General features: G+C 39.6%; 1 protein-coding gene across 3 annotated transcripts in view; it reads left to right on the top strand.

The window, feature by feature from the left end:
* Window positions 1-16,018, top strand: part of CNTN1 (contactin 1) — an 895,734-nt gene that overhangs the window by 786,215 nt on the left and 93,501 nt on the right. For all 3 annotated transcript variants that reach the window (XM_069228856.1, XM_069228858.1, XM_069228855.1), the window contains 2 exons: window positions 5,690-5,839; window positions 8,587-8,657. In XM_069228856.1, coding sequence (XP_069084957.1) covers window positions 5,690-5,839; window positions 8,587-8,657 — 221 coding nt within the window. The remainder of the gene's footprint in view (window positions 1-5,689; window positions 5,840-8,586; window positions 8,658-16,018) is intronic.

Below are 16,018 nucleotides of genomic sequence, written 5' to 3'. Positions count from 1 at the left end.
TGGGAAACTGGGGATGGCAATGAAAGGAGCTGAGCCAATGAGGAAAAAAAGAACACACAAATTGCAAAATGAAGAAACATGCTTTAGTTTTCATTTGTTCTGTCCAAAACCACCTTATAGTCTAAACCAGTGGTACTATATGTCTTTTTTTCTTTTCGCATGAAGTCCAACATGCTTAATCTAAGTAGGGTAGTAGTTAGAATGTCACATTCTGAATTTGGCTGCGCAAAATAACTGATTGTGAATAATACATCTGTGTTAACTCAATCTATTGACTCTCAACTGTGCATCTGGTATTGCTGTTATTCTGTATGGTGATTCTTGAGTGCCTATTGATTCATATTCTGTCAAAGCTGAGATTCTTTAGAAGATTTGGTCAACCTGTGTTATTCATGTATCTTTATAGTTTGGTTTTGTGCTTGAGTTACGTGATCTTAGCATTGTTAATCTAAAAGGCAGTAAATGTTTGAACTTTACTAAACTGGTGTGGTGATTCATGGGCAAATAGGTCATGGTGTGTTTAAATTACTGACTCTAATGTTGATTAAAGATGGTATTGTTTGGTTTTGTTTATTGTTGGCTTTGTTTTGTTCAGAGCCAAACACTCACACCTAGCTGAGTCAAAAGGTTCATTTGACCTCATGAGGGTAAATGGTTGCTTACCCTTACTTGTCCCCTTATAAAATAAATTAATAAAACAAATATAAGGTAGGACACACCCACGCTGTCAGCTGAAAAGTGCTGCCACTCATCTGTCATGCACTGAAATTTCTCACCAATGCACGTCTGCTGAACAGTAGTTGTTTACCCAATGACGCTTCAGGTCAATGGGTATCCCTGAGATACAGTGAGCAACTCACAATCATTTTTTTTTAGTTTAATTTTACTGATAATATGTTATAAGACAATAAATATTGAAAAGAAGAATGAAGTACATTACAACTGTTGTTATATATACAAGGATGAATAATACTGAATAGGGAAAACATAGATACAATGCATTACATTGGGAAGAGAGGGAAGGAAAAGAGAGAAAAACTAAATCTAAAATTAAAGTTGTAATTTCAGAGAATGTATAATATATAAGCAAATATATAATATGAAATTCAAATACTCAGTTATTATTAAGTATAAAAAGCAATACAATTTCATATAAAATCTTTAAAGACTCAGGAAATTTATCGACCACGCAGCACTTAATGATTCCTTGATGCGAGAATTGCTGATATTCCTTGGTGGACAACTATCTGCAGGAAATCATCTAATGTGCGAATTTAGCTATGCACCAAATGATTTAGTTGAATTTACCTCTGCCTTCTTTCACCTTTGCCAAAGAGGTAAATTTTCCTGACTTCAAGGGTAAAGTTTGAATTCCATCAACTTATAGTAAAACTCAAAACATTTGTCATTAAACAATGGGAGTATCTTCATAACAACGACACCATACAAAAATATGTACTTCTGAAATAGGTTAAAATAGCAAATGCAGGTTTTACCCTATTTAGGATCCATCAGTGTGACATAATTTTGTTTATAATTGTTTTAGTTTATTTTGGGGGTTTGGAACGGTGCAAACCTTGCTCCAAGGTGAAGTACAGTGCTATAAAAGAAACTTGTTTATTGCAGTAGAGATGGCTGAAACACAAAGTGATGTGCATTTTGAAGTATTGCATTTGTATATGTGTGTATGTGAGGGTGGGAGTTTCCTGTGAATAGGATTACTTAGATTCCCATATGAGAGTGAGGTGGTGGGTGAAAATATGTAACTGGAGCAGAACCTGACAGTACTGGTGAGCACAGTTATATTTTGCATCTCATTCAATTACATACTACACATTCTTACACGACCAACCATATATTTACAACTTAAAACACAAGGTATTATTGATTTGCCAGCCTCACATGCTTTATGCTGAAGCATCAACACTGGGATTAGAATTCAGATCTCAGGGATAGAAGATAAGAAATAAGTTATTAGACAATGGGCTAAATGCATCATTGGCCAATTTAGATGACAGTATCTTTTGCACATGGTATTCTTTCTGCTGCACCTATGTGCAATGTGTGTGAATGTTCATCCAAGTACCGGACAACAGTTGATTTCCTAGTCCTTACTTTGGCAATTCCAATCTCCATATTCAAATTCATTACTCTGAATCTGAAATTACTGGCACCCTTCTAATTAGATAGGTAGGCCCAAATTTACAAGAATCTGGTGCAGCGCCCCCCCCCACCACCGCCACCAAAAGACACCATGGGTTCGCCATATTTACAATACAGCACACCATGGCACACGTTAGGTCAATAGCGTAAAAAAAATGTCCTCTATTATAGCGCTTTTCTCCACTAGCATCAAAAATGTTGATGCTAGTGGAGCAAAGTGCAAGGAGGCCCATTGATTTCAATGGGCGCATCCTTTTAATGCCTGCTCGTAGATTTCATCGTGCCATTTTTGTGGGCCTCCTAATGCTGGGACGCCACCCTTGCATCCATTATGCCTGTCCCAGGCATAATGTGGCGCAATGGGTTGCAAAGTGGCGCAGTGCATACATTGTGCCACTTTGTATGGTGCTTCAATTGTTGCCTTGTTGTGCCACATTAGAGTAAAAAAATATGCTAATGTGGCGCAAGGAGGCGCTAGGCCCTTGTAAATCTGGCCCGTAGTTCCTACACACTACTTTACACCTTTTCGTAAAGAGCTCCTCCTGTCACATACATGACCATCAGTTCCCCAAAACCCATAGCCTCATTCTCTCTCTTTAAAGAGAAATAGTCATCAAAAGTCCTCTTTCCTTTACTGGATTGCACCAACCAAATTGTGCTCCATCTCTTCAATGTTATTTTATCTGTACCCAAACATCCTAATAATCAGAATCTAAAATTCCATGGATACAACCTTCAATATATTCTACCATCTCCACATCCATTACAGTTACAAAGATTTATTTAAAAACTTGAAACATCACCGCCATTCTAGAATTGAGCATACCTCAAAAGATGAAAGACACACTTCCCTGACCTACTCACTACATACAAACTTCTTCTCTCCACCACTACCCCCTAGGATAATCTACTCATACCTACTCTCTTCCAGACTTCCATTTGCCCTGGCCACACACACACAACTACCAATACTATTTGACTCATAAAACGCTCTGCACCATCATACGTTTTTGAAAACTGTTTCCCCTTCACATATCTGTTTCTGTTATTCAAAAAGTTCCAACTGTCTACCATCTACTTGCTTTTTCTCAAAAAGTAATATTCTCATTCCTAAACAAAAAGCCATTTGCTTAGTGATTTTATGCAATCTGACTTAAAAGCTATTTGATTTAAGCTGACAGAATCAAAGGCAACAATCTGAGTAATCCCTAAAGCTAGGTGTTCATGAAGGAACTCAGCAGAGATGCAAACCTCAGACTTATCTTAAAACCTTTAATTGAACACGCTTACTAGTCATAAATGTGTCAGTTTTGATCATTACTGACATTACATGCTCAAAGACATGTATGTTGCAAATCAATTTTACTATTGTCCTGATGCTGAATACCCAATTCAGTGCTAGAAATGTTCCCAATACTGTGTCCTTGTCCCCTTCTCCTAACATTCATCATCTCTTCATCTGGCAGTTCAGCTTCCGGCACCGCAGTCTTACTGGTAACACTCAGATCTTCTTCTTCCATCCCTCCCCAATCAGCTTAATTTAGGTGTGTGTGAAAAACTTCCATTTTGATCAAGAATTACGGTCTGGTCACGTACCTTAATCCTGAGTGAGTGAATGAGCGTGGGTATTTGTAAACACAACATTTGCCCCTGGGGCCTCTTGGTGTTAGGAAAACAGCAGTAATAAAATAATAGATGCCAAAATGTGGACCCATTAACAAAATGTCACTTCAGAGCCTTGGGAAAACTGACATACTCGCCAGTTGAGTTCAGGACAGAGAATGCTCATCTCCCATGGAGTTAGAATATAGGAAAGTAACATCAGAAAGAGGGAAGCAAGATGGGACATCTGTTGAGTTTCAGGCGAAAGGCTTGTGGTCATCCAGAATGAAACTATAAGCTTGTTGAGCCGGACCTAAGGTCTTCTATTTCATTCACTGCAGACTAGAGAACCAATTGAGTAAAAATCGGCCTTCAAGTATGGGGTCAGACTTACACAACAAACCTCACTGTTTTGAACCCGCTGAAGCTGCTGCATACTACTGTCTGGAAGAATAGAATAGAACATTTTGTGTATTGTATGATTAATTAAAACCATTACAAATCTGCTATTCCAGTACTTTGTTCAGTGGCATATCTTTGCACACAGAGTCTGAAAAAAATGCCTAGTTCCTCACTTAAAATACGATTTGCTAAAGTGTACTAATTCATTTGATTGTATTTAGACCAAACAAGCTGTAATGAATTAAGACAAATAAACTAGGATTACACATTTATCATTTTCAGCCATTGGACAATTGAAAATGCGTGTGCCATCAATAAATGGATTTCACAAACTGAATATTTGACTACGCCTGTTAATTGGGGGCATGGGTTGTTCAGACATACCTCAACTACTGAGTTAGTGCTGCACACCCTGGCACAATGAAAGTAAGGGCTTTGCAACAAGCATTTTCTATTAGGAAGACGGAGGCACAGGCACAAAATGTGGAATAGATTTTTCTTCGAACTGCTAGAGTTGGGCATTTTCCTGACCCCAGTTTATATAACTGCCATCCGTGTCTAAACTCCAGGAATTAGTCTCTGTTTAAGAAACATATACTGTATATGTTTTGTAAAATACAATGAGAAATATTTTTGTGGTTTGAGATTGACAGGCAAAAGCACATTTACCCTCATCAACCACAAGACGAATAATTTTTTTTCATGTGGACATTTATCAAAAACAACACTCTCATTCATTAGTTTCCTGTTAGGTTTTCAGCAGCCTTGGTGTTCATTGTGAAACCAAAAGATGTTTCAACTTTATCACCTTGAACACCACATATGCCATCTGTCACTCAAAAGAGACCTGCGAAATACAACCTTATATCTTCAATTCTGCTAAGACCGCGCTTAATATTTTGTGCTGATTCATGGAGGCTGCTTCAACAGCCTGTTCATTGGCCTCTGCAACTGCTCTGCATACTGCTTGGAAGTCATGAACTTCAACACTTTTCGAGCTACTTGTTGCCCTTCCTGCATCCACTGCCATCCACCCTAAAGACATCGGTCAGCTCACTCACTGTGCATGTACATCATTCTAACTCAGTTCTTGTGCTATCTTTGTAGGTCACAAGCCCATCCATAAATATTCCAATCCTACTTTAAGATTCATATTTTTTTCACTTGCCACTGATATTCCACTACAGTCAACCTAATAGCTGTGTCCACTCTGCTCGAACTTCATAAAAGACCTCTTGCACTACTTTGCTCAGTTTAAATCCCTCCATCTCCCCTGCCCATCAATGTCTGACGCTCATTGGGAATATGCATTACAGGCTGTCTGAGACCTGAATGAATATTTGATGGCATTGATTGTGATATGTACCTTGCCGCACTAAGGAGCACTACTAGCTCCATATGTACCTCAGTGCTGTATTTCTGCTTGAATGATCAGCACACAAAGCACGCTAACACATTTTAAGACATCTGTTATGAAATAGCAGCTTTCTTCATAATGTATTTGATGTTTCATTTTCCGTAGACCCAAAGAACATAGAAGGAAATATGGAAAGGGCGAAGGTGATAGACCTCATTCCATGGATGGAGTATGAGTTCCGGGTGATAGCAACAAACACACTTGGCATAGGAGAACCTAGCATCCCATCGGCGAAAATTAAAACAGAGGGCGCTCGTAAGTACAACTAAGCAAACGAATTTTTGTGTTCTTTGAGATAATATTGTCATTACAGTTAAGCTTTCTGAATCAGATAAGCCACAAGATATATTGCACGTATCTGGCCAATGTAATGTGTTGGTGTGGGCACCGTCTTTAGGTTCCTGGTCCAGACCTGCTGGGTGAACCAGTTCCAAAGCGCCAGGCCCCAGTTTGTAGATGGTCACACTAATGAGTGTACTGAATCCCTACACTGAAGACGGCTTACAGGGCACAAGCCAAAGACACGGCCTCTGAAAGAGCACTGCGCGTGCAAGAAAGAAGTGATGCTGCAGAGGATGGCTCATTGAGACGAACATGCAGAAGCGTTGTTCTGAGGTTTCGAGTTTGATTCATTGCAAAGCACTCACTCTTCTATCCTTCTGAAATCTGTCAATAGCACCATACATTGAGTAATAGTTCCACTTCTTATTTAAAGTGCCTGGAAATGGCAGAAGGGTTTTCTTAGTCATAGGAGTCGTTCCTAGAATTATTATCTTAGATGTGGCACTGTGTCACAATGGTGTCTGACGTGACATAGTTTTCCTTATGCGAAGTGAAAGAGTGCAAAATGGCAGCACATCTCATAGTGAAATGATCAACCCACACGGAAATGCCTAAAACTATATAAAGTTTTCTTTGTGAATGTGCTGGGGTAATATGCATGTAATATGTTTTTGAAACGTGTTAATTAAGCATAGCGGGTGATATTAATGTGTTTGCCTGTACTTTTAGCAGGGATGGGGCGGCAGGGCACAAATCCACACATAAACACCCACACTCATGCATTCACACACACACATCCATTCACAACATTTACTTCCAATTATTCATGCATGCATGCATGCACACACCAAACATTAAAAATAAAATCATACTTACCTGCATGTACAGCGCTCTCCCTCAGAGAACCCACGAGGCCTGGGACTGTTGCCTTCCTTCACTGGCTAACCTAATGTGATTTCAATGAGACAGCTGACACCACCCCACTCCGTGACTAGGTGTCACTGATTGACAATTGGCCCTGGGCACTTCAGGGATTAGAACTGAAGCGCGTAGGTGTGAGGCAATCAGTGACGCTCCCCTCACTCCCCCCTTGATTAAAAGGACAGGAGATGCTATTAACAATTTTTATGCAATGGACATTGGTGATGGTGTGATGTGCAAAATGTGTAATTTGTTTCATAAAATTGCTTGACTATTGTGCGTAAACATTAAGTTATATTTGTGTGTCAGAATCTCATGTGAACACTGCACGCAAGAGTATTGCTCACATTCAAACGTTATGCGGGATACCTCATTGAAAATACCATGAGGAGAAAATGCCTCTTGGCCATCGGTTTTACCGCACCCAAGCTATGTTGGCTGAGGTTACCAGTAAGCTGCAAAGTAAAGCTTAATTCCTGAAGTATTAAGGGAATATATTTACTTAAGAGTGACTGCTGATTCCAAGTTATGTTGGAGGTCGGCCTGGACAAAATATGCGAAAGGCTATAAAAACGACTGGGCTTAGTTCTAGCTTTAAGAATGCAATTTTATTTCAAGAAAGGATTTGGAATTAAGGCTACAGAAACATCTCCCATTGTGCTCTATTCATTTCTGTGATCATAAAGTGAGTCAACAATATATACTGTCACACCTGAACCAAGTACTAAGAGGGGCCTTTTTAATTTCGATGCGGCTGATTATCTCAACTAATGGTTACATCGGAATGGCAAATTTTTACTTTCACCCAACGTATCGGCTTCTAAAAGCAGCCATAAATACGGAGTGAATGTCCGGCCCAAAATGAGGAATTACTGGGTAAATCGGATGCAGGATCCATAGATTCACCATGATTCCTCATTTCTTAGCGGCCCTAAGGGTCCAACTCTTAATGGCCCGGATTTTCGCCGCTCTCCTAGTTACCAGTATCACAGTATCGATAACTCCGGGGTTTGGGAAAATTAAAGGCTTTTGCTGAGCCAGTCGTAATGAGAGCCTAAGTAGGGATGTCATCCCACTCTGATGGAATTGTCCTGATAAAGAACGAGTATGTAGGCTGTGCATTATAGATCTCTGTGCCCAAACAGTTTTTACAATGATGCCCAACACCTATTGAATTAAGAAATCAATATAGTGCACCACTGACTAATGATTTTGGTACTCGATGTGATTTTGCATTAATTGAAAAGCCACTACCAGAAGGTAAGAGATGTTTACTCTGTATTCATAAAATTCAAAAAGTAAGTTTGTACATACTATTTGAAAAGAATATGAATATTATTATGGATATTTTCTATTACCCTTATATCGCCTAGTACATTTTAATGGTTACAAGTAAAAATAGATTTTACAGGATTGTGTTGAAACCTGCGTCTTTCAGAGATTTCCACGCATAATCTGGAAATCTGGAAAAACTTTGTGAACTATACAAAGTCAGAAATCTGCACCCATGCACGTTTGGAAACCTGCACCCGGTGCAGAGTTCTGACTTAGGTTGTGAACGAGGCCCTCATTGTTTAATACTATGGTAAAAAGATGGAAAGATATTTACTTTTGGCAATAGATTAAAAGTATGTAAAAGTATTCCTTAGAAGATAATTAGCCACTTGAGTTTATGATGCCTACCTCTAAATAAAGCATGCAGGCTACATCTGCACTTCTGAGCAAACGCTGTTTAAATGTCTTCTTTGCTAAGTTCTATGGCGCCATTAGGAACATGTTTTCCTCTGTCTTTATTTTAGCTCCAAATGTAGCGCCGTCTGATGTCGGAGGTGGGGGTGGAAGTAATGGGGAACTGACAATAACATGGACGGTGAGTGTATTTTCCATCACTAATTACTATGTTGGCTAAATTTGTAGTGATATTTCTATGGAACTGCGCGCATTACCACTTCAGCGGGAGTGTTTACTTGTATGTTAACTGCACATGCCAGACAACTTTAGATGTATTACGTATTCACAAATAAAAAAAAAACAGTAAGCAATATATGGGGAGGCACTTTGGCTCTTTTCTTTATTAATCGTCTTTTGTTTGGCAGCGTTTGCTAGGGCAGCAGTTGTGTTAGTCCGCCTTTGAAGTAGTTCCATTGCTCATAACAGAAAGAGCCGTTGTTAACACAGACCTTCTGCCCCATATATTAAGAAGAAGCTTTGTATGGAGTAATTTAGGATTGGACATGGATTTATTAAGTGGTATTGTACCCTATTGTACCCTTGACTTGACCTTCAAGTCCACAGCACCAGGCTGGGAGTGCTTTTGACATGGAGGTCACATCAGTAGCACTCAAGACATTAGTACATTGAAGGATGAACGAGTGCCTATTCTGCATAAATGGAAACATGCAGGCACTTACAATTATAAACCAACATTTTGGTTTTGTTTGTATTTGGTGAGAAAAGTGCAGGCTACTGGTAACAGTCTTGCATTTCTCACGCTACTAGACGTATTCTCACCTCACATGCAAGCGATATTGTCCTGCTGACAGAACTCCCACACCTCTTGGAGTAGCAATCACACTTAAATAGCTGTGTGAAAAATTTGCATAATTTGCTTTCATGTAATTGCATGAAATTTCTGGAAAAATTGTAAATCTGGCATATAGGACTATATTTTAGAGTGGGATGCACCCTTGCATCACTGTTTGACGCGAAGTTGCATTTTGTGCTACAAATATAGCATGAAAAACACATTTGCTGCAAACCACACCCTCTCACTTTCTAGTTGTTTGCATTGTTTCTGCACTATAATTTTTGCCACGAATAGTGGCATAAGTACGCAACCCCGACTAATGGCATGATTTCAGGAATTTTTATTTAAGAAGTATACCACAAAATTACACGAATTATGGCTTCAAAATTGACATATTCCCTGGGCCTACACTCGACCAGAAGCAGTCTAACACCCCTCACAGATTTGTTGTCATATAATACCAGTTATAAGCCAGGCCTATTTTATTTGCCAGTGCTTGTTGAGAAAGGTGGCAGTGCACATGCTCACACATTAAAGTAATTGATCAACTGTCCTGCAGATGCCTGTCTCTACTGCCAGGCATTATAATTCTGAGAAATAAATGCTTTGTTGCCCAGCTTCACAGGGAGTAGATGTTACTTCAGTATTGCTTAGATTAAAACAAAACATTCTGTCCCGCCCTCGCAGTAACTGGTCCTTAAATGCAAGGAAATAAAAAGATCAAATATAGCTTTATATGCCTGACTCATCTCTCAAAATTCAGAGGATGTCAGAGTTTGGCCAACGTAGGCCTGGTAGAGATGGACTAGTCTAATTTTCATCAGATATTGCTCCGACTTCTACTAAGGGGCCACTTTGAAATGGACTTCCTTCAAGCTTTATGCTTTCTGGATGATCAGTATGCCTTCATTGTATTTTGTGTAGTTCTGGTTCTTTTCTGCCATACCTCAATCTGTGTTTCCAATTCTTTTAAGTAGTGTGCAATCTGAAATCGCTTGCTAGCGTCCTACTCTTACTCCCTCCTGTTTGGAGCTTGACTCACCTTTCGCTTTGCTCGGCCCCCCTGTTCTGCTCATAAAGAGTTGTTGCACTAGATCTATTTGGGAGCAATTTTGATTACATTGATGGAACAGCTAGTGTTGAATACAGTGGGTGCCAATGTGCCCCTGTAGTGTGCTTCAGTAATGCAGAACTCTGACCATCTTTTCTAATGCTTCATGGTGGCGCACCTATATACCTGTCTTAGGTGTTCAGACCAATCTGTTATAGACAGATAAATGTTACCTTTAACAATTCCTCTTTAAATTCTTAATATGAAACGATGATCTGCACTGCTGATGAACTCTGTCTTACTATTTATGGTCCTACCGCTTTACCCAGGACCGTCGAAAAATCAAATGACTAATTCATCTTTCGATTCGGAGCTAACATTTTTAAATTAGTACATCAATGTACAAATCGCTTGGATGTCTAAATGAGATGAATAAGTAAGGAGACCTCCTTTGTTGAGACTTAACTATCAAATCCACAGATGTATTACCCTTCTAGTTCTCTTAATGTATCTACATTTAGTTTGCAAGTCTGGAATGTACCCAGCCTTCTCAAAAATACTGTTAGCAGCGTGTGTGAATAGTGCATATACATACCTGAATGTAGCTTTTGACTATATGCAGCTATGTATATGGTCTATTATTAAGAAAAGAACAAACCTATTGTGACAGTTTGTTCCATGTTTTACCAAGTGCTCAAATTTATGACAGAATATGCTGTGGGCAACATGTGTACGCAGCCTTCTCTGTCATCAAGGAATCAAACATGCAAAATGTATTTAGTCGATGTTTCCTCATTGACAACAGTCTGCATCTGAGCTGTAGTTAAGAAGAACAAATTATAGGTGGCAGCTCTATGAATTTACAAGCATTTAGTGGTAAAGGGCAATAATAAAAAAGGCATATTCTTGTGACTGAATGGTATAATGCCTTGTTAGATATGAATGTTTAATGCATTCTTCTTATAAACACAGTGACATTTCCAGCTGAAACGCCATGCAAAAACGCAATCGAAAAACGATCATATTGTAAGAAAATCGAACAACTTGGCACATTGCCACCGTTTTTTATGTAATTCACTCTGTTTCACCTCACTGTGGGTTGAGGGTTGATGTAAGAATTGGAGTATTAGTTGAGGGTGATGAGAACCATCCTCAAATAATAATCACAGTCCTTGTTAGGGTGAACTACAAACGTAATTGAATAAAACTGTGCTTAACCCTCTAGTAGCTTGGCATAAAAACATTCATGCTTAACAGTAATATTGTGAAAACATAACACATGAATAATTGCAAACCAAGTTAGAAATACATAGAGAACATTTTAGTAAATAAAATCACACCAAATAGAACAAAAATCTTATAAGTAGAACTGGAGATATGCATTTTGAAATGTTGAGGTTGAGAATAGTGCCAAAATCATTAAGTACCAGCTGTGATTATCTGCTTGTACTTGACTGGGTCAAGGGTGCTTAGTGTTTTTATATTTTTAATGCATTGTTTATTGTTCTCCTTCTTTGCTTTCTGAGGTCTAACAACTGCTTTGAGCTACCTAGCAAGGATGACCTAGGGAACCCTTGGCCGGCTTACCTCTACAGGCTGGGCTGAGGAACATTACCCAGCAGACTGGCCTCATGTATATAAATATTCTTCACATCAAACAAAGGATCTGTTCACAAAGGCATTTTGAAGCATGTAAAAACTTCATCTGTATTACTTGTTTACCTATTCTTACATGCCTTCTTGAACTAGCTTCAAAACAGAGGGACTATTCACTAAATATTCATACAAAATTAGTGCAAATAGCACTGTCTCCTCAATACACTTTTACTAATAGGTCGTTGGACGTTTCAGGGCTGATTTACCATTGCGTGTAAGAGTATGTAAAACAGTACTATAGGGAATGTTTCTACGTAGTCCTAAATGTCATTCTGAATAAGACCCAAAATGTACAATAAATTGCAAAACGAAATTTAAAGCTGCTTATGATAACTTGGTTACCGATGTAGTCATTAAAAATGTCATACTGCAAAAATGTGCATGAAACATGCAATTTGCTGATCGTAATAGGCTGTTATTAAAGACCACAAAGTAAAAAAAAAGAGGGCAAAATCCTTACCAAGAAGACGACAAAGATGTATATTAATAGCGTGGTTTGGTGAACTTCTCATGTGTGGTTGAAAACATAGAAATGAAAAATGCACTTGTCATCGCTGTATGGCCTATTTTTAAGAGACACCTATGCGTCACAGTTCTTTAAATACTTTGTTATGCCTCGTGTCCTGATTTTTATCTGAATCAAAGAGTTCTTCATCACCGTGATTCATTTGCATGCTCTTTCAAACATGTGCTTCATCAATTAAAAAGAGTGATTACCCTCACTATATGCTATTTCATTTACAAATATGTTCATGAGTTTCAAAAAGTCGTAACTATGCCCAAACCTATGGTTTTTTTTAATTTTTTATCTTCAGACCTTTAGAACTTGGTGTAAAGTGTATGTGCTGTCTTCAGAACACAAATTTCTTTAAAAAAATAATGCGCTACCTTGAATTCAACACATTGGCACACTAACATTGAGACCAGAGATATGCAAACTTACTGTTTAATCAAGGCGATTGGGCCCTATCAGCAAACTTCAACCTTCACAGAGACAAGAGCATTTTTTCATTTGCTTTAGCTATTCCCTGCACCCAGAAGAGGCAAGGAGCATCCAGATGGCAAGCTGCATACCTCCTCTTTCACACTGTCTGTAGTTCTACCTTGCACAAATAAGAGATTTGTAAATAGGTTCAACTGCACACTCTTCTTAGTCTAGCGTTCTACCCATGTAGGCAAATGCTTTAGTGGCCAACATAGGGGTAGTAATCGCTATATAACTATTTCAAAACAATACAATACAATGAATACAACAATGCACTTCATCAGCGTAGACTTCATAACTTATCAGACAGAAAGAGCAGTTGAGCTAATGCATGGAACAACCCAGGTAAACAATAACTTTGTATACTCATCCACAGAATACATGTGTATAATTGACCATGTAAATATTGCTGATTCTATGTACATGTGTGTGTGTCTTTTTATATGTATATATATATAGATATATATATATATAGAGAGAGAGAAAGACTTATGCCTGATACTAACATTTAGAACTAAGCGCCATGCGTATACATGTATGCAAGCATATCATTACCTATTTAGATGAGTGGGTATGTCTCTATAAATGGGTATGTTTTTTTCAGTTATTTGTTTGAAAAATATATAAAATAAATAGCCCCACTTAAGCAACAACCACAGTTCTTGTCAGGGTGAACCACAAAGGGCACTAAATTAACTTATTCTTAACACCCTGGTAGCTTGGCCAAAAACAGTCAGGCTTAACTTAGAGGCAACGTGTAAAGTATTTATACAACATAGAAAAAGTAATAAAGTGAAAACACAAGACAAGGAAAATCCCAAACCAGCCAAAATACAGAAGATTTTAATAAATACAATTACACAAAAATGAAATGAATCCAATTTGTAGAACTCAAGTTGTGATCTTTTAAAGTTTTTAGGGAAATCGGGGATGTATTAGATCAAAATGCCGACCATGTGAATCTGGTCATGCGAGAGGCTCAAAATCAAATGTTAAGGCCAACCAAAATGAATCCCAGGTAGGATAGTAGGGGTGGATTGAGCTTGGTCTGGGCTTATCTTGAGGCTTAGAAAAAATTCTGAAGAAAAGTTCCTGAGAAAGTTCTGAAGGGCAAGGCAGCAGGCTGAGATGAAGTCATTGATGCTGTGGCCCGAGGACAAAGACTTGGTGAAGCCATCAATGATTTAAAAAAAAGCTCTGCATGGGAAAAGCTGAATTTCCAGACCAGGATGTTGTCATCATTGATGGAGAGTCGTTCGTCAAGCAGCCCAGTGAAGATTTTTACCTTCAGACTTAGACAACATTTTGGAAGTTGAAAATCTCCAGCGGGACGAGGTTGCAGGATTATATCTTCACTTGGGGGGGTCCTGCTGAATAGGATTGACTGCTGCAGAGAATAATGTAGTCGGAACTACAGTGAAGTCAGGCCGGCTGTCGATGCACCTTGGGTGGATCATCTGGCAGATAGGTCCTGGTCCTCTGTGGGTTCTCCAGAAAGTTGTTGTTGAAAATAAGAATTCTGGAACTGGGAAGGCACTACCTGGATGGTTAGGACTCACTCCAGCAGAGGGAAGCCATAGGGTTCAAATATTTAAGAGCAGTTATGTCCCTATAGCTCACACAGAAGACCAGCTAACTACCCCTTGGAGTCATTTTGGTTGGTCCTGGGTTCAAGGAGATGGTTCAGCTCTCCTTCAACCAGCAAGGAAGTCCTTGAAGTAGCAGGTCAGTCCTTCTGAAAGCAGGGCAGTCCTTCTGAATCCTCCACAGGCCAAGCAGTATACGGAAGAGGTGTTCAAAGGGTCCAATATTTATCCCTGGTGCCAGCCTCTGTGTGTGGGGGGACCACCCTATCCCACCCCCATATTTGGTCCTGTCAAATCTCCAAGAGGTCTGGGGTGAGAAAAGACTGGTGTCAGGGACCTTTGTCTGTGCTGCAGGCAAGCCCTTTGATGTGCAAGTGGGGCAGGGCACAGTACGCCCCAGTCATCCAGGCAGGATGGCCCTCCTGCCCACACGTAGTCCCCTTTGTGTCACAGTCTGGGAAGGATACACAAAACCCATCAGCAAACCCCAACAGCAGAGTGTTAGACCTGACAGCCTTAGGGTGGTCACCCCAACTTTTTGCCTGCCTCCTTCCACTTTTTGGACACTGTTTTTGCTGGCTTTTAGACTCTGCACACTTTACCACTGCTAACCAGTGCTAAAGTGCATATGCTCTCTCCCTTTAAACATGGTAACCTTGGATCATACCTGATTGGACTATTTAATTTACTTATAAGTCCCTAGTAATGTGGACTATATGTGCCTAGGGCCTGTAGATTAAATGCTACTACTGGGCCTGCAGCACTGGTTGTGCCACCCACTTAAGTAGCCCCTTTACCTTGGCTCAGGCCTGCCATTGCAAGGCCTGTGTGTGCAGTTTCACTGTCACCTCGACTTGGCATTTAAAAGTACTTGCCAAGCCTAAACCGCCTCTTTCTCCACATATAAGTCACCTCTAATGTGTGCCCTAGGTAACCCCTAAGCAGGGTGCTGTGTGGGTGAAAGGCAGGACATGTACCTGTGTAGTTTACATGTCCTGGTAGTGTAAAAACTCCTAATTTCGTTTTTACACTACAGTGAAGCCTGCTCCCTTCATAGACTAACATTGGGGCTGCCCTCATACATTATTGAAGTGGTAGCTGCTGATCTGAAAGGAGTAGGAAGGTCATATTTAGTATGGCCAGAATGGTAATACAAAATTCTGCTGACTGGTGAAGTTGGATTTAATATTACTATTCTAGAAATGCCACTTTTAGAAAGTGAGCATTTCTTTGCACTTAAATCTTTCTGTGCCTTACAATCCACGTGTGGCTGGGCTTAGTTGACAGCTCCTTGTGCATTCACTCAGACACACCCCAAACAGAGGGTACTCAGCCTCACTTGCATACATCTGCATTTTGAATGGGTCTTCCTGGGCTGGGAGGGTGGAGGGCCTGCCCTCACACAAAGGACTGCCACAACGCCTAC

Source organism: Pleurodeles waltl, chromosome 4_1, assembly GCF_031143425.1.
Source record: "Pleurodeles waltl isolate 20211129_DDA chromosome 4_1, aPleWal1.hap1.20221129, whole genome shotgun sequence".
In the NCBI taxonomy this organism is placed as follows: domain Eukaryota; kingdom Metazoa; phylum Chordata; class Amphibia; order Caudata; family Salamandridae; genus Pleurodeles; species Pleurodeles waltl.
The sequence above is the reverse complement of the archived record's forward strand: the minus strand, read 5'-3'. Positions and strand labels throughout refer to the sequence as shown.